Source organism: Gymnoscopelus braueri, assembly GCF_963280865.1.
Source record: "Gymnoscopelus braueri genome assembly, chromosome: 12".
NCBI classification, from domain to species: Eukaryota; Metazoa; Chordata; class Actinopteri; order Myctophiformes; family Myctophidae; genus Gymnoscopelus; species Gymnoscopelus braueri.
Genome location: NC_137614.1, coordinates 11,680,408 through 11,700,573, shown reverse-complemented (window position 1 = coordinate 11,700,573; position 20,166 = coordinate 11,680,408). Strand labels below are relative to the sequence as shown.

General features: G+C 41.8%; 1 protein-coding gene across 2 annotated transcripts; it reads right to left on the bottom strand.

The window, feature by feature from the left end:
* Positions 1-754: 754 nt before the first annotated feature.
* On the bottom strand, positions 755-18,971 carry LOC308097690 (putative helicase mov-10-B.1). Of its 2 annotated transcripts, none has more exons than XM_080445653.1 (23): positions 18,751-18,971; positions 18,519-18,645; positions 17,072-17,259; positions 16,638-16,749; positions 16,361-16,502; positions 15,988-16,240; positions 15,775-15,888; positions 14,782-14,962; positions 13,963-14,105; positions 13,509-13,688; positions 12,912-13,024; positions 12,515-12,711; positions 12,219-12,316; positions 11,734-11,831; positions 11,548-11,646; positions 11,209-11,311; positions 10,778-10,895; positions 9,698-9,889; positions 9,453-9,518; positions 9,168-9,293; positions 8,993-9,081; positions 1,904-2,016; positions 755-1,736 (listed from the first exon to the last, which is right to left on the bottom strand). In XM_080445653.1, exons 1-23 carry the CDS (start codon positions 18,894-18,896, stop codon positions 1,675-1,677), a joined length of 3,060 nt encoding a protein of 1,019 aa, XP_080301779.1. In that variant the 5' UTR covers positions 18,897-18,971; the 3' UTR covers positions 755-1,674. The 2 variants fall into 2 exon arrangements, with proteins under 2 accessions (XP_080301779.1, XP_080301778.1); XM_080445652.1 differs by having other exon boundaries at positions 756-1,736; positions 9,453-9,524.
* Positions 18,972-20,166: the final 1,195 nt, after the last annotated feature.

The following is a 20,166-nucleotide window of genomic DNA, read 5'->3' as shown; positions in this document are numbered from 1 at the left end:
CAGAGTCAGACACAACACAAGATAGAAGAAAAAGAAGGCAGACCCTGCTACAATGTCATCCTGACCTGAACACAATGTAGGCCTAATTTCAGGACAACTCACATATTAGGTTTATTTATGGTTAAGATATGATAATAGATTGCCCGACTGCTTTTATGGCTCACTGTTGTGCACAGACTTTGGTCAGGACAGGAGGTCTAACAGATACACCCCAATAGTAAATACAGCAGCAACATTGTCATGAAAGGACCAAGGAGAGCAGGTGATCTACACAAAACTATGGTTGAATACACCATATAAATACTTGACATTAGGTAGGGTTCTACCGTGTTACACTATATACGTAGTGTGACCTGCAGAACATTTTCGTAGCCAAGCGTAGCCCTCTACTAACCATTTCATCGCTAGCTAGCGTATATCTCCACGACCACGCGCATGTCGTGCAGGGAATGATTATCGTATCCCTCCGAAAAAACCTAGAACACACCACTAGGTGAGTGAATGAAAACAGGAAAATGGTCTGTGTTTAAAGAGCACGTAAAGTGAATTAAGCTATTTGTTTATAGACATATTATACATGTAAAATAGTCATTGCTGAAACCCTGTAGAAAAGTGGGAAAAGTTAATTTTTTAATGACTTAAGTAAAAGTATCACTACTGCAATATATACTCTGTTCCAAGTATAAGTCTGGTAATCAAAATGTACTTCATTTGACTTAAAAGTGCAAAAGTATTGGCATCAAAATATACTTTGAGGACTTGTAAACTATTTCAAAGAACCTGAAGGACAGTCTTTTTCCCCCAATCATGTAGGTGAGTGCAGTGGCGCCGGCGCCTGTTTAATTAAAGGACACTGTGACCCCCCACTATTCAGTCCAGCCAAAAAAAATTAATATATATACTTTTTTTTTTGTTGAAAAAATAAATAAATAATAAAATCAATCCAGTCCCCCGCACCTCGCGACCACCGCGAGCGCGAGGTGGGGGGACCCAGGCTGGGTGGGTCCCCCCACCGCCTTCCTTCTACCTTCCTTATTCCTAAATTTAAAGTGCTTATTTTTGTTTAAATCATATGTGTCAAGGAAATGGAGTTCTTTTAATTTTCATTAGAGCAACCTTGATTTTCCCTTAAAAAGAAAGACAAAATTACCTCTGACATCTACACTTCATCGAGTACACTTTTTGAACCAAATTAACCCCCCAAGAAATTAACAAACTCACCCGAAAAATACCCGAAAACGTTCGCGCGTGCGCACTTCGCGCGCACGCACCCATATAGACCTGGAAAGCCTACAGTATACGTTCTTATACCCTTCAATCCGGGAAAGCATCTGTGTCATTCTTTTTGTGTCATTCTTTTTGTCAAGGACCCCCAAATAAAATGTATTGATATTTGGCCGTATGTGGACCCCCATCTGACCATGTTTTGTTCCAGAGACCCCCAGAAGAGAAGATTTATGTACAAAAAAAAAGCATAAATTATTCAAAATGTTCTAAACATTGATATTTTTCGAAATTTGTTGCAAAATTTGAGCTTGTATATCTGCTATTTATTTATATCCAACGTATACATTTTCAGAAAACTTAGGTTAGGATTTAGAAGGCGTTTTTAAAGTTGGCCTCAGGTCTTAATGGGTGAAGAGAAGCAACCAAATCCAGCCTCAGTCTGCCAGCTCACAGGTCATTCCTCCACTCTGGTTCCAGCTGCTGCTGAACAACACTCTCTGCAGTCTCCACTAGGGGGCAACGACAGAAGGGAAGGGAGGGGAAGATTACAGTATTAACATTATTTAAAAAATGACCAATATATTGATTCACACTAAGATTGTCGCATGTGTGTGTGTGTGTGTGTGTGTGTGTGTGTGTGTGTGTGTGTGTGTGTGTGTGTGTGTGTGTTTCTCACCTGTAACTTCCAACTGGGCGAAGAGTTGGACCAATCTGGACTCTACCAGCTCATCGTCCTCTGTGTCAGAGACACCAGTGTAGCCTCCTTCATCCCTACAATACTGGAGAAACCTGAGGGGTGTGTGTGTGTGTGTGTGTGTGTGTGTGTGTTTGTGTGTGTGCGTGCGTGCGTGTGCACATGCACAACACCGATACGCATGCACATGTGCGTATCGGGGAGGAGTGGGGGGGGGTTGGGGAAGACAAAGAGTTTAGTTAGTAGTAAGTTAATGTTAAATAGTAAGACAATGCAAGTCGTCCATAGACAGTTTAGTATGATATTTATACATGATGTATTTTTGGTCATTTCTGCTTTATTATGACAGGACAGTGAAGATAAACAGGCAGGAAAGGCGAAATCCGCCACCGACTCGACTCAGGTTGTGACTGAAGTCGCCTAGGTCGTGATAGTCGGTTCCTTAGTCGCTAGTCGTTTCCTTAGTCACGACCTCAACGGAGGTTGCGACCTAGGTCGCTAAAGTCCCGACGCACCTCGCCAGTCGTGACCCAGCATAGCTAGTCACGACTCACGACGTCCAAGTCTCGACCTTAGCCACCTAGGTCGCTAAAGTCGCAACCTCAGCGACCTTATAGCGACCTTAGGTCCCGACGCACGTCGCCTGCCTGCTAGGTCGCCAGCTAGACCAGTGTGCCATGACGCACGGACCGCTCGGCAGCTCATGAAGAGAGTTGACATTTCACTTAGGCAGAACTCTGTCAGTAATCAATGGATTCTTGTAATTAAAAGTTTTCTATGATCTATCCAGTTTATATTTTCATTTGGTTTATTTATTTTATTTTTATTTTCTGTCTATCGAAGATATCAAGCGAAAATAGAGCGGACAATTACGCAGAACGGCCATAGAGTCATGTTCCACTCCCAATTTAGGTGGGATTTCAAATACTTATTCCTTCATTAATCCCCCACGTCCCCCCCCCTATCCCCCCACGTTGTGTCCCCCCCCCCCCCCATCACTCGTCACTCATAATAATCTGTCTATCAAATGATATCAAGCCAAAATGAAACGTCGGACTGGGGAAGCGGACAATTACGCAGCAGGGCATTGAATGAGCCCTGTTCCACTCCCAATTTAGGTGGCATTTCAAATACATATTCATTTTTTAATCCATTGCAATAAAATAATGTTTTTTACAGCGTTTTTTCCTAGTTTACGATTACGAGTGAAAAGGTTCCAGCGCCTCAGTGCGGCTGCAGAGTTCATGTGTATCACTAAGTGGTGGCACTTGAATTAAGAGCAGTGGTGTAAAGTAACTAAGTACATTTACTCAAGTACTGTAATCAAGTACAATTTTGAGGTATTTTTACTTTCCTGGATTATGTCAAATGTTTAGGATTTTTTCTTGTAGGCTACTCCACATCTATTGCAGATATAAATTATTAAATTATAAACCATAGGTATACATTAACCACTTCAGCAATATTTTATACATACTATTTGAAAATATCAGATCTACAAGCTCATCGGCTATTTTCAAACATTTTAGTAAAAATTGTGACCATTGTTGCGTGCGCAATAATTGTGATCAGAGATTCAGAGACGCTCAGACAGTCTCGTCATCTGTCCTTTCCACTCCAGAGAAACATCAGTCCAGTTACACGGAACAGATCACACACACACACACACACACACACACACACACACACACACACACACACACACACACACACACACACACACACACACACACACACACACACACACACACACACACACACACACACACTATATATATATATATATTGTAATGGCAGCTTTTACATGTTACTTTATGTAAAATAAACAGATCAGGAAGATGCAGGACTCAGTTGTCAGGAACCAAACTCCATGTTTATTGTAGATCTCATCACAGCAGAGAGAGACTAGTGTCTCCCTCCAGGGCTTCCCCCATCACTCCCCACCACCAATGTCTTACACATATTTATACACTCAGGAGAAGTACACAAGAGGTAACAACAGATGGTCACTCCTTACATAGGCTCTATTCTATAACTGACTCACCCAGAGTCAGTATGTTTGAAATAGGTTTGCATGAGTCGACTGTTTGTAAGGGAGAGGAGTTTAACAAGTAAGAACAGGTGATGATTGTTGCATCTACTAATACATTCTTACTAATACAATTAATCAATACCACAATGACTGTTATATGAATTTTATCCACTACAATATATATATATATATATATATGCTAGCACAGTTGACATCAATAGATGTCTGAATACGTTACAGACAGCGCAGTCAGTGCGGTCTTTCTTTATAGAAATGTTCAAACTTACCTGCAGGTTATATGAAAAGCATTATTCCCCGTTTGTTTTAATGGATATTTGATATGGTTGTATGAACTGGATAAAGTTAATGTTTAATATTGCAGCTCAGCGCCTCCAAGACTGGACAGTAGCTCTGGTCCATATCCTTAAGGAAACACTTTTGCGCAGCGCACTGGCCATGTGTATAATTCATTATTTTTGAGCAACTGTAAACATTAAAAATAGCTTTCATATTCTATTAATATTTTTTACAAAAGACATTTGGCCTTGGATCGAAATGTGCTAAATGTTGGCTATTTCTGGGTGTTAATTTGGCTAATTTATATTTTTTGTTATTTTCTGGGTGTTACTTCTACTGCGTAATGCATTCCAATGATCTCATATAACTATATAATATACGGTAGCTTCGAGGGGCTAGGGAGGGGGGTGGACACGCAGCCGACGCGGTCCGTGCGGTCGGTCGGGAGCATGGCTCGGGCCCGGCAGGCGACGTGAGTCGGGACCTAAGGTCACTAAGCTCGCTGAGGTTGCGACCTTAGCGACCTCGATGGCTAAGGTAGCGGCAGCGACGTGTCTGCTCAGTCAACGACCTGTTACTCGACGGAGGTCGCTAAGGTCACGACCTCAACGGAGGTTGCAACCTAGGTCGCTAAAGTCCCGACGCACCTCGCGAGTCGTGACCCAGCATCGCTAGTTACGACTCACGACCTAAGTCTCGACCTTAGCCGCCTAGGTCGCTAAAGTCGCGACCTCAGCGACCTTATAGCGACCTTATAGCGACCTTAGGTCCCGACGCACGTCAACTGCCAGCTAGGTCGCCAGCTAGACCAGTGTGCCAGGCTCCCAACCGACTATCTATCTATCTATCTATCTATCTATCTATCTATCTATCTATCTATCTATCTATCTATCTATCTATCTATCTATCTATCTGCGGTAGAGTTCAGGAATTTAATTATTATGTATAATATCATCATATTCTTTATTATGGTGGAGAAATTGATGCTATTCAAGGATTATTATTATTATTATTATTATTATTATCATTATTATTATTATAACCCTTATTGTTATTATTATTATTATAGACCTATTGCAATAATAGACTTTATTATTATTACTGGAGTATTTCCATTTTTCTACTCCACTAAATCTCAGAGACAAATATTGTACCTTTACTCCACTACAATTATTTGAAAACTTTAGTTACTTTGTAGATTTAGATTATTATTACATCCTCAACCACTTCAGCCCTATTTAAACGTTGACTATTTGAAAATAGCAGATCTACAAGCACACAATGCATCACAATGTGAGGCGTTGTGAGCTTGTAGATTGGCTATTTTAATAAGATTATTATACATTTTAGACATAATGATAACTTGTGAAACGGTACACTCTGCATAACAAGTACTTTTACTTTTGGTACTTTAAGTATATTTTGATGCCAATACTTTTGTACTTTTACTCAAGTACATTTTTAATCCCCATGAGTATTTCTACAATAGGGTATTGATACTTTTACATATAAGTAAATATGTCTAGTACTTCTTCCATCACTGACTACACACACACACACACACACACACACACACACACACACACACACACACACACACACACACACACACACACACACACACACACACACACACACACACACACACACACACACACACACACACACACACACGCACGCCCCTAAGGGGCCCTTAACATTATTCTGAATAATAAATGTATGGACTGAAGGCGCTTTAGGTCAGCGGTATACATTGTTGTCACCTTAGCGCATATAGAGACAGTGAACTGATAGTCTTGTATGAGTTACAATATGTATAATGATTTGTATATTTACACGAGTAATGGTTTATTATATGACAGACTGATGAAGACACTGCTTACCTTATGTAAATGGAACAATTAACATCGGGAGGTTCCCAGCGTGCGTAATGACGCACAGAATACATTAGTGGATTTCAAGTGCAAGCTGTAGGCTAACATACAATACACAACATACTGTAGCCTACATGTAGCCTACTGTATATTAATTGGGGGTGCTATGGCCTAGGGTGTGTTGAAATAAAGCTCACCCAAGCACTGTCTATTGGGCTGCTTTCTGCGTGTGACAAATGCGCTCTGAAAAAGCTGCTGGTGCGAATGGTTTTGATATCTCCACCTATCTGTGGGGTTCGGTGAGTCTGAAGCTATGGGTATAGCCCTAGAGACAGTGGTAGGACTAACGGATGGTCGAACCACTGCCATGTTACCGTTATCATAATATGTCTAATCTACATCATAACTAACGTTTTCAAATAATTGTCGTGGATTAAAAATAGGCTACAATATTTGCCTCTGAGATGTAGTGGAGCAGAAGTAAAAGTATAGAAAAATGGAAATACTCCAGTAATAATGATAAAGTCTATTATTGCAATAGGTCTATAATAATAAGGATAATAATAATAATAATAATAATAATAATAATAATAATGATAATAATAATAATAATAATAATAATAATAATAATAATAATAATAATAATAATCCTTGAATAGCATCAATTTCTCCAACATAATAAAGAATATGATGATATTATACATATAATAATTTAATTCCGACCTGAACTCTACCGCAGATAGATAGATAGATAGATAGATAGATAGATAGATAGATAGATAGATAGATAGATAGATAGATAGATAGATAGATAGATAGATAGATAGATAGATAGATAGATAGATAGATAGATAGATAGTCATTCGGGAGCCTGGCACACTGGTCTAGCTGGCGACCTAGCTGGCAGGCAGGCGACGTGCGTCGGGACCTAAGGTCGCTATAAGGTCGCTGAGGTCGCGACTTTAGCGACCTATAGGTGGCTAGGGTCGAGACTTGGACGTCGTAAGTCGTGACTAGCTATGCTGGGTCACGACTCGCGAGGTGCGTCGGGACTTTAGCGACCTAGGTCGCAACCTCCGTTGAGGTCGTGACCTTAGCGACCTCCGTCGAGCAGCAGGTCGTTGACTGAGCAGACCCGGCGCTGCCGCTACCTTAGCCACCGAGGTCGCTAAGGTCACAACCTCAGCGAGCTTAGTGACCTTAGGTCGCGTGTCCACCCCCCCTCCCTAGCTTCGAGGGAAGCTACCCCACCCGCCCCCCCCCCCCTCCACCCCAAAACTACCCCCCCCTCGATAATAAAATAGCCAATCTACAAGCTTGCGATTTCAGCACTGGACAGCTCCCATGCAGCGTAATCTCTCTCTCTCAAAAAACACGGGTGCTTGTCTGATAGTTCTTTTTTATAAACAGAAGTGTTGTGGGGATAATTCCTTAGACTTGTTACAGCCTATGATTGTCATGATTCCAAAATATAAAATAAAGGTCTTTAGTTATATGGGATCATTGGAATGCATGCAGTAGAAGTAACACCCAGAAAATAATGTATGTGTGTGTGTGTGTGTGTGTGTGTGTGTGTGTGTGTGTGTGTGCGTGTGTGTGTGTGTGTGTGCGTGTGTGATCTGTTCCGTGTAACTGGACTGATGTTTCTCTGGAGTGGAAAGGACAGATGATGAGACTGTCTGATCGTCTCTGAATCTCTGATCACAATTATTGCGCACGCAACAATGGTCACAATTTTTACTAAAATGTTTGAAAATAGCCGATGAGCTTGTAGATCTGATATTTTCAAATAGTATGTATAAAATATTGCTGAAGTGGTTAATGTATACCTATGGTTTATAATTTAATAATTTATATCTGCAATAGATGTGGAGTAGCCTACAAGAAAAAATCCTGAACATTTGAAATAATCCAGGAAAGTAATTGCTGCGTAATTGTCCGCTTCCCCAGTCCGACGTTTCATTTTGGCTTGATATCATTTGATAGACAGATTATTGTGAGTGACGAGTGATGGGGGGGGGGGGGGGGGGGCACAACGTGGGGGGATTGGGGGGGGGGGACGTGGGGGATTAATGAAGGAATAAGTATTTGAAATCCCACCTAAATTGGGAGTGGAACATGACTCTGGCCGTTCTGCGTAATTGTCCGCTCTATTTTCGCTTGATATCTTCGATAGACAGAAAATAAAATACAAATAAATAAACCAAATGAAAATATAAACTGGATAGATCATAGAAAACTTTTAATTACAAGAATCCATTGATTACTGACAGAGTTCTGCCTAAGTGAAATGTCAACTCTCTTCATGAGCTGCCGAGCGGTCCGTGCGTCATGGCACACTGGTCTAGCTGGCGACCTAGCAGGCAGGCGACGTGCGTCGGGACCTAAGGTCGCTATAAGGTCGCTGAGGTCGCGACTTTAGCGACCTAGGCGGCTAAGGTCGAGACTTGGACGTCGTGAGTCGTGACTAGCTATGCTGGGTCACGACTGGCGAGGTGCGTCGGGACTTTAGCGACCTAGGTCGCAACCTCCGTTGAGGTCGTGACTAAGGAAACGACTAGCGACTAAGGAACCGACTATCACGACCTAGGCGACTTCAGTCACAACCTGAGTCGAGTCGGTGGCGGATTTCGCTGTCTCTCTAAACAGGAAAGTGAGGACAATATGAGCTTGTAGATCTGCCTAGTTTTCAAAAACTAAAAAAGAAATAGCAACATTTTGGAACAACCCAGATCTTGTATGGGAGTGGGAGTTAAGAATCTTTACAGATAAGGGCCCACGGCCGAATACATATTAATTTGGGAGTCCATGATATTAAAAGGTTTGAGAACCAGTGACATATGGAACTGGTGACATAGTGGTACCCACCTCTCCCATGTAGGGTCTGATCTCAGCACTATTGGGTTTCCCACCACTATCAGCAGGGCCTTGGCTCGAGTTATCGCCACATTGAACCTCTGACCAAGGAAGAGAAAACGTGTATCAAGATACTGGACCAGTGTGCATGCACAGCACACGAGCACTTGTGTTTGATATACCTTACCTTCTTATTCTTCACAAAGCCCAGGGAGAACTGTTGATCAAACTCAGCGTATCTGCGGCTGCTGCGAACTGCAGTCACCAGAATCACCTTTCTCTCCTGACCTTGGAACTCCTCTACTGAACCAACCTGACACACACACACACACACACACACACACACACACACACACACACACACACACACACACACACACACACACACACACACACAGAGCAATTTATGCAATGCCACATCGCTGATACTGTATATTTCTCGTTACCTGTAAATAGTGAACAGGCTGTGTACCTTTAGGTGATCCATGTTCCTCACTTTAAGGTCCTTCTCCACTTTCTTAAGGGCCTTTCGGATTTTCTGCACCTACAGTATTTCAAGAAAACAATACATCACTTCCTTTCATTCTAGATTTGAATAAATGTCCATATATTCACATATAAAGAACTAAGTAGATCTAGAAGAATAAACTGAATTGTGGTATTCTGCCTGTATAATACAGTGCACGCAACTGCATGGCAATGGAAGTGTATTCCCACCTGTTTCCTGTAGGGGGCAATGATACCTATCTCACGGGGTGAGATCATAGATAGGCCCTTCTTGCGCTGTGTCTGAAGGAGTTTCCTCAGGTAGTCCATCAGCACCTCCACCTCTGCTACGTTGAAGAATGAAGGACTGTTCTTCTCGCGCTCATCAATACCCGTCACCCCGTGGAAGATCACTGGGAAGTTCTGAGACAATGAAGCCTACTTTATAGTTTGCTGTATGACTGCGTCGCTCACTGATGCATTGCGTTTTTCACTTGAAAATGTATTACTTGCAGCATGTGACAAAGTCATAAGTATGAATGACACTTAAGTGGCGGGGGGGGGGGGGTGTTGCTGCACACTTCCTCTGACAGACGAGACACTGTATGGACTTGACAGGAGCTACACAGACAGGTTAACCGGATTAATCAGAACAGGGCTCATTTTTTATTTGTCCCTTTGCCAAGACAATTTGACTGAATCTTATTTTATTAAGTTAAAAATAAAATTCAAATAAATGAGGGATCGTTGTGAAATGTCCAATTTGCCATAGCTCCAATATTATGGGCAGCAGCAGCACATAACCACTTAACCCATTTAGACCTGAGGCCGATTCTAAAAACGCACGCTAAATCCTGACCTAAGTTTTCTGAAAAACGTCAAATATTTATTCAATAATTAAACAAATGTATGTTGCTAAATACTGTACATAGCAACAAGTACCTCAAAAGTGGTTCCCGGATTGAAAGGTATAGTTACATATAGGGGTTCTAAATGGGTTAAAACACTAAATTACACTATCACACTAAATGGATGGACACTAAATATCTTTGCTGAAAATAGACGATCGCAGAAAAGGAATATTAGGGTTTTCCTGGGATTAACGTTAACTCTTCTCACCTCTCTTTGTTTCTCGCCCGAGTGCAACTCTCTAACTCTCTTCTCTTTCCCTCTCTTTACTGTAAAGGAGGATAACGTTTTGACGCCGTGGCTAGCCGTCAATAAGAGGGTCAGTCTGTGTGTCTGTCTGGAGCTAATCTCACAAACCGCTGCACATTTCTTGTGCACACTGCCAGTAAGTGCATGAATTACCATTTTGGGCAGGTATTCCCACCGGCAGTAGGAGCTGCGTAAAATCTCATCAGCACACGCTTGGAGCTCTCCATCGTAGAACATCTCATTGGGAATCTTCAGGATGGCAGGATGGGACCTGCCACAGCAAACCATAAAACTTATTGTTGTTGTTGGGTGGAAACCTCATACATACTGTATGTCCAAAACTTACTTTTCAGGCTTCAAATTCAAAAATAGCAAAAATAGCAGAGCTTGTAATTTTTGCTATTTTTGTGTGACACTGTAGAATGACGAGGTAGGGCATTAATTCACGAATAAAAAAAATATGGAGATAATAGGTTTCTGCCCGACAGCAACGAAATGACAAGCTGTGTCAGAAATAAGATAAAATAAAAATACATACTTTCTGTCACGATTGTGTCAAAACAACCCAATTAACACTACAATACCTGTAGTTTTTCAGCAGTTTGGTGACAAAACGATTGTTGAACCTCTCTTGACCCTTCTGGTACAGAGGGAAATCCCTCATCAGACGCTCCAACAAGGAGACATCTGCAAATGAGAAGACCTTTTATCTCCCAGGTCAAACATCAGCACTTTGAGCAGTGTGTGTGTGTGTGTGTGTGTGTGTGTGTGTGTGTGTGTGTGTGTGTGTGTGTGTGTGTGTGTGTGTGTGTGTGTGTGTGTGTGTGTGTGTGTGTGTGTGTGTGTGTGTGTGTGTGTGTGTGTGGGGGTGTGTGTTTGTGTGTGTGTGTGTGTGTGTGTGTGTGCGAAGGGGCAGCACCTACCCATGCCATATTTGATTGCCAGTGGAGATCTGAGGATGGGTCCAAGTTGCTTGTGGTCTCCAGCCAGCACTACCTGACCAGACTCAGCTTGCAGTAGTCCTGAGTTCCATGGATAATATAAATGAGTGGATACAGCACAAACACAACTTAAACACATTTGTCATGATAATTATATTCATATTTTACCTGCCAACGGGACTAAGCATTCAGTCTCCACTGCGTGCCCTGCCTCATCCACAAACACATGTGTGTAGTGGCCTGGGGGGATCCCTCCTGTAACCAGCCTATACACATGAGAGGGACCACAGAATGTCATACAAATACATTAGAAAGTAATGTAGCTGCTTAATAATGCAGCGGTTAGTGTCAGCCCTGAGATTGGGAGGTTGAGGTTCGATTCTGCTCAAGCTGGCAGTCAATTGTACATGACACTGTAAAGTAATGGCATGTACTGTAGGATGAGACCTACACAGCTGTATCTGAACACGTGGTAAAGCAGGGAGATAGGGCAGGGCATGAATCCTGGTGTAAATGTGCCTTCTACTGAGCACAGTTAGCTTTTAGAATAGTGGTGGGTTATACTGTATGGAAATAGAGGTTTGCTACCTTCTTAACTATCTCCAGGGGAAATAGTTAATACACTGTAAACGTTAGCATCTAGCATTAGCTACCTTCCAGCAGTGATCAGAGTGGTGACTATGATCTTGTACTTCATCAGCTCCTCTTTAGGGGGATACACATATGTTTCTCCTTCCAGGTTACAGCAAGCCTATGAAAACACATGTCATGCACAGGAAAGCACATGCACACATAATACAAGCGTGAGGAATGGCTCACAAGGTTATACAAACGTGACGTGGTTAAGTGCTGTGTTTAGTGCTTCACTGAACAGAAAGAGAAGGACAAGGAAACATGAACTTACATTAAGAAACTAATAAGAAAACAGGTGTTAGTGTTAGGTACTGACCCGTAGCTCATAAGGAACAAGTCTAGGGTCCCGGCTGCTGGCGTACATGCGGAACACCTTGTGCTTGTCCACATGCTCCACTATCTTCTTACAGAGGAGGTCGGTGGCACTGTTGGACGGAGCACAGGCCAGGATGTGGCAGGAATCCTGGGTCTTCTCTATCTGCTTGATGGCCTCAACCACAGTCACTGTTTTGCCTGACAAACACAAACGGCAGCTATTAGGTAAGAAGGAGATTTGATGGGGGAAGAGGGAGGATGCCATTATTCCCCCTTATTAGCTAAATTACTCAAATGCACCCTCCCCACCCTTGTTAACTTGCCAACCCCTTCTCCATCCCCGGAGCAGAGAGACCACTGGTGGATTTATGTGTTAGATTAAAATAAATAAAATATACCTGTGCCAGGTGGTCCAAACAGCAGATAAGGGGCAGGTTTAGAAGACCCAGCTACAATGTGTTGTACGGCTGCGTACTGCTCGGGATTCTCTTCCAGCTGTCTGTCAAAAAGCCTACAGAGAGGAAGATCAGAACTATCAGTTTATCTACTACGGCTTACAGTTCTAGAGTAGCACCCATGGAAAGCTACTGCACCACCAGTACAAGTTGAGCATAAAGTGGCAGCTTTCCAGGCGTGTTGCGTTGCGACACGTTGTGAGCTTAGATTGGCTATTTTCGCCAAATGTTGGAACCAGAATGTGGTTAACAATCTGGGAAGCCATTCTGTAAAAAAGAAAAAAAAATCTTCCCCTTTGTTTTTGCCACTGGGAGCACCACCTCCTTTTTTGTTTGAAAACAGGAACTCGGTTTGGCTCCTCCCCTTTCTTAGTCCACTTCCTCCCGGGTACTTCTGTGTTTATTCCTACTTACAACAACACTACATGTTTAGGGCAGTGGTGCTGACAGATTCCGCTGTTCGCAGAATCTGTCTTGAGTTTGACAGATTATGTGGTTAATGACTCATCTCAATGTGGATAGAATGACTGGATGACTAACCTCAGTGAGGGTAGCTGTAGTTGTTGCTGGTCTAAGGAGGCGGCAGTGCTGGGAAACAGCACCTTTCCCAGTCTGTGTTCAGCCACAAACTCTACAGCTCTGTGCTGGACGCGCATTATCAGATGGTTGACTGTGAACTCGACACTGAACTTCATGTCATCTATGAAGCGATCCAGCAACCTGCAGTCCAATTCACAACATGAATGTATGAGCTGCTGATAGACGGACCTCTATTGATCCCGTGGGGAAAATTCAGTTGTCATGCCATTACAGCAGTTATGAAACACAGGACACATACAGAAAAATAAATAATAATAGAAAGTTAAAAAAAAAACAGTATTAGGAAAAGAGTACCAGGAACCAGTTATACCGATGGTAATGGAGTATAAAATATATCGTATTGTACTCTGTATTGTTACATTTGTTATACATTGCTACACTGTTTTGAGCTTACTTTGTGCTGAAGCCCAGTTTGACTTGGTCCAGCTCCACACTATGGACATAGCCTTTGTATTTCACTCCTTCTTCCCCTTTTGGAATGACAAGCAGCTGGTCCCCACGAAGCACAGATGGACGGTTCTCAGACACACCTTCAACCTAAGTAAAAGTCCGGAATTAAAAATGTATTTGATTAAAAGTACAAAAGTATTGGTATCAAAGTATCAAAAGTAGAAAGTACTCATTCTGCAGAATGTCCTATTTCACGTTCATTTGAAGTTTTAAAATGCATAAAAATCGTTTGAAAATAGCAGATCTACAAGCAAGTTTGTAGATCGGCTATTTTGTGGTTAATGTATGTTTTGTAATAATAATCCAAATCTACAAAGTAACTAGTAATGAAAGTTTTCAAATAATTGTAGTGGAGTAAAAGTATAATATTTGCATCTGAGATGTAGTGGAGCGGAAGTAAAAGTACTGAAAATTGGAAATACTCCAGTAAAGTAAAAAATACCAAAAAATATTACCTAAACACATCGACTGATGCACTTGGACACATCATCGGTGTTGTTACCTGGAGTCACTGTCTCTTAGAGGGGAAGCTAGAGACAGTGCTAATTTGGGGGTTAGGGTTAGCCGACACTCGCCAGAGCGACAACGCAGATCCATGCATGCTGCATTTACAACCTGCAACATGCATTGATCCACGCCATCGGTCCGACCAATGCCAGGCCAGGAAAGTAGAGATGTTGCCGAATGTACTTACTTAAGTACAGTACTTGAGTAAATGTACTTAGTTACTTTACACCACTGTGCGTGTGTGACTCAAACTAACCTCCAAAACGAGAAGTTTCTTGTTGACTTTGTCTCTGACCATGGAGGCGTGTTCTCTGTCAATATTGGGGATGTTGTATCTCCTGATGTCCAGTGTCATCTGAATATCCTCCAGAAACAGCATCAACTGGAACTTCTTACAATAGTTCTCCTCGCTCAATGGACTCTCAAGCAAGTACTTTCTACAAAGATTATAAAGAATGCATCGCAGTGTGTGTTATGTAATCCAGAATACAAGCCATGTTATTTCATATTTAGAGACAGTTCAGCCACACTTTTGGGAATAGAACCAACAGGTTTGTTTATAGTCTGGTAATTAGTGTCTTGCACATATATTCACACCTGGGAATACAGTACATATTATACAGTACAGTACTCAATACATAAACAGTTCAGATAAACCAAGCCTGCCACAAAAGTGTTAGATTCTCTACATAACATATCAAAGGAGATCACGTGAGATCACAGGGCCAGTAATTTCATCACCTCCTCAACATATTGAAAAAGGTAAGGTGGTGTATGCACCCACACTCCTGATGGAGGGATCTTTATCGAGATCCGCCACCAGAGCAATCACAAGGATTTGGTTTCTGCCATTATTGGTAAGCTATTTTGGTTAGGCTATTTGTACTACGATAATGCAAATGACGTGATGATTGCATCTAGCAACAGTAAACAAAATGCTTTATATGGACACAGGCCCTTTAAAGATCATCTGAATGCTCTTACACAGCACACATGATCTTTTATGGCAAATGTTACTGGCCAATGATTTACTGCCAAGAAGTGGCAGGGCAAAAAGCAATGGTCAATAGGTCAATAAAGACAATCATGAGAAGCATAAGATGTTGATGTTGCAATTAGGGAAAGGTGGATATGCAATAAGATGGCTGTACAAGATTTAAATGTAAATAAATGATTCCCCTTTTTGCTTATTTAAAAGTGGTATTCTTTATCTGTGCTGTTAATCTAAATTACAGTATGTTACATTTACCTTGCATCACGGACAGAATTCGGGTCCGTCAGTGACATCACCAGCTGTGTCATGTATGCTGGAACCAAATATGCTTTAAGACGAACTTCCATTTTGAGGCGCACCACTGACAAACTGAGTACAGGAGACAATTTCAAATAAAATGGATGCATCACTATTAGTGAAGATTTACATTCCACTTATAGTCATCAACATAAGGAGTGTTTGGCGTACCCCTCAGGTGGCTGGCCATCCACAATAATGCTCTTCAGATCTTCAGTTGTCACAGGAGCAATGATGCAAGGTCTGTAAGGGGCTTCGGGGCCCAGCTCCTTTCCAAAAGATGTAACACATGTGGCCTCAATAATGCGCACAATGTGGAAGGCAGTGGAGGATGGCAGGTCTGGTTTAAACTCAAAGGCCAAAGTGGCTGGATAGTAACCTACTAAACTGGTACGGAAGAGCACTTTGATTTCATAGCTATCACCTGGGGACAGAAATACATAAAACATAATGAAATTATTAAATATATCGAATCTATTATATTTCTGTTTTTTACAGTCGTCCTTGTTTTTCAGTGGAGCTATGAATAGTTGAGTAAATTCACCTGGTTCCAGTTTAAGCGGGTTGGCTGGGGTCACTCTATGTTCATCCTTCAGAGCAAAATATTTCAGCCGGGATAGAGGACTGTAGTAGGTGAAATAGACTTGCTCTGTTCCTGTGTTCTTCACATACAGATGTACCACATGCTGTTACAGTGAGAAGAACAGAGTCACTCAATGAAACTCTAGTCTATACAGTACTGTATATCGCAATGTTGCCTATTTTAATTCTTCTAGCAGATACTGTACTGTCCAGGAAGTGTTTGTGTTATCGACACGCACCTCGTACACGCCTCCAACATCTACTACACCTTCAACACCTAGAACCTTGCCGTTCTCAAACTCATGGTCTGAGGTGATGCAGACACCATGTTTGTCCGAGATGAACTCAGCCCTGTGGATACAACATGACAAGATTATTGTACTGGCATGTCACTAAAGCCAAGCAAAAGTACAGTAGTGTCCATGTAAATAATACGTTCATGTTTATATGTAACAAACAAAATGTATGAGCGTCACTTTGAAAAAAGAACTAGCAAATTTTATACAAGATTTCAAAAAACAGAAACACTCATTTCAGGAATGAACATTTCACACAGGATCCCTGTAGTCACAACAATGAAGTAAGAACATAAAAAACATCATCATAGAGCAGCTTACTGCATACATACATACTGTGTGACTATTGCATAAGCAATTTTCCTTTGTCCTCTTACATGTTTGCATTGAGTTTGTCCATAAGACGACTAGCAAATCTCTTTCGGGCTCGAACTCCAGTCTTCTGTTCGAATCTCCAGTCTTCACCAACGTAAGTACTCTGTGTTTGCCCAGGTGATCCATTCTGGGCAGCCAAACGCTGCTGACTCCTGCGTGAATGCCACTGGTCCTCATATATGGCTTTCACCTGTAGTATTTCAATAACATCAATGGTATAATGTTGAATCCCATTGCAATTTCCATTAACATTTCAAAGTCCGGACTTTACGGGCGGATGTCCAGTGACACTTGGGGGTAAAAAGCCCAAGACGATCATAGATATGCAAATGTCAAAATCAATCAAATACATCTATAGTCTTGATCCAAGGCTACATGAATGCCATAAGTAGGCTACCTGGCATGCATGTAGGCTGCCTGGTCTAATGGAGGCTCAGGACTGGATGGTGGAGGATGAGGAGGTACAAGATCTCCACACCACCTAGGTCCTGATCCTCCAGGCCAGGGAATGAACCAGATTATCTACCCGCATACACAAAGTATGTAATAACTGTACTATGATGCAGTTGCACCGTGACCTATCCTTGGATCAAGACTAGACTAGAATCATAGATGTATTTTGTATTGAGTCTGACATTTTTGCTTAGATACGTCAGCAAATGTCAGACTAGATTAGTTACATCTACGATAGTCTTGATGATCCAAGGCTACAGTTGCAACTTGAGTGTCCCCGCTACACGAGTGGGAGTCAGTAGCCATGGATCATATGACGGTCATCTGTCATGGATGAATAGAGTTTGCTCTTTCTCCCTTTTTGGTCCGTACATCTACATAAACGTTCAGATCTCAAATATAAAGTGCTTACCCCATGGCCACGGATGTTACAATTATGTACGGTCCCTCAGAAGTACCCGTATGTTCCGTATTGTTCAATAAAAAGCATTTTAATCTGATCAGTGGCCATTTTCTCATAGTTATAATGTATCAGAGTGCAATACACCTCCCAACCGATAGGGTCGCGTAGTTGAAAGCATATGGAGGAAATACGGAGAAAATGGCCACCAACCGGATTAAAATGCTTTTTATTGAACAAAACGGAAAATACGGACCACTTCTGAGGGCCCGTACATAACTGTAACATCCGTGGCCATGAGGTAAGCACTTTATATTTGAACGTCTATGTAGATGTAGGAGGGAGAAAGTGTAAACACTATTTTGAAGATCATCCAGTCATGTATCGGCTAGAGTGGGAGTAGAATTTCAGCGCAACACCTGTTTATAGGGTGCTGCTATTATCAAGCCGAGCCGACGGATTGGGATTGGGAATCACATGATGAGACCATAGCATGATGACGTCGTCCTCTCTCGAGTGTCATTTGAAGCAATTAAAGTTAGCCATCATCATTTTATTTTCTAAAATGAAAAGTTGTGCTGAGAAAAGATGCTCACCTCGGGGGTGAAACGAACTTGAGCTCCCCCTCTCCGTTTCTTTGAGTGGGAGATCTCGACTTTGTGGGACACTTCCAAAGCATAGATAGCGTTATGAAAGGTTGGATCTCTGCGTCCTTCCCCATTTCTGAAATATTATAGTAGCCTACATAGTTAACGGGGACTGTTGACATTACGAACAATTATAGGTTTCACTTTCACCGCTTATCTGAATTCTGAAACAAAAACTCACCTGTTCCTGAACTCAAGATTATAGATCTCTTTTAGTTGACTCTTGTATATGACTCCTGCTCGATCAGTCTCTCTCAAAAACGCAAAGAAATCTAATCCAATTGTGCAGGTCTCGTATACATTCATTTTCCTCTTGGATTGTAACATTGTTTAGCTGCCTATGCTTCAGGACCCTGAAGGATGCCCTAAGGTACTCCAGTTATGTGGTTAGACTGTCGTGTCGGTCTGTGATGGTCGCAAGTAGACTGAGCCAGTTCAATTGTTGCAACACAGCTGTGCGCCTCCCACGCACTAGAATCTAACCAAGTGCATGTGGTTGTTCATAGGAAACGAAACCTAAGAGTAAAAAAGACTTAGAACAGGTAACCTATATGTCAGTGGTTCCCAAGCTGGGGGTCGGGACCCCCAGGGGGTCCCCAAATAATCTTTTGGGGGCCCCAGATTGTTTTCTCACTCAACAGTAAACAAACCAACATACAGTATAAGTGTATAGTATGCTATACAGGGTATCTGCATATTTCTAAAGTGACAATTTAATACCAAATTGGCCAAATTGTCAAATATTTATTACATAAGAAACTTAAAGAAAGAGGCAAACATTGTGAAAATAGCCGATCTACAAGCTTGCCTTGTAGATCAGCTGTTTTCACAATATTTCTTTTTTTGTGGGGCACAACCTGAAAAGTTAGGGAACCCTTGACCTATGTAGCTCTGTTATCATCTTGATCAGTGTGGTTCTCATGTGGTACTTGGGGGGGAGGTGATAGACCTTCTTTGGACTTCTTCTACACACCTGTTGCTTTGTAGGTGTGCAAAAGTCTTGCTTTTTATTGTACTAACTAGATCCATGTAGCCTACACTGTGAAGCGCAGACAAAACAAGTTACAGACACAACAATATATACAGTAGAAGAAAAAGAAGGCAGACCCTGCTACAAGGTCATCTGACCTGAAGTCATGACAACTCACATATTAGGTTTATTTATGGTTAAAATATGAAAATAGATTGTGGCCGACTGCTTTTATGTCTCACTGCTACACAGACTTTGGTCAGGAGGAAACACCCCAGTAATAAACTAGAAAAAGTGCTCCTCGGAGCACAGGTCTCCGCCAGGTCAGGTAGGTTATTGTGGGCCAACAATGTTCGGAATTTGCCAATCAGGATGGAATATGAGAAATCGGACAGAACCATCTTGATCACTTGACTATAGAGATAATGGGTACCGATTTGCATGATGATTGGACAACATTTGTAGGAGTAATACAACAAAGAAAAGTTTTGAAAAAATCGGCCTCCTGGTGGCGCTATAATAGGGCAATGTTAAAGGGTGGCATTAGTTCTTCAACTTAGTGCGAATGTGCTTGTAAAGTGTCACCTCAATCGGACGCTGCGTTCATGATTTGTGGCATTTTGTTCA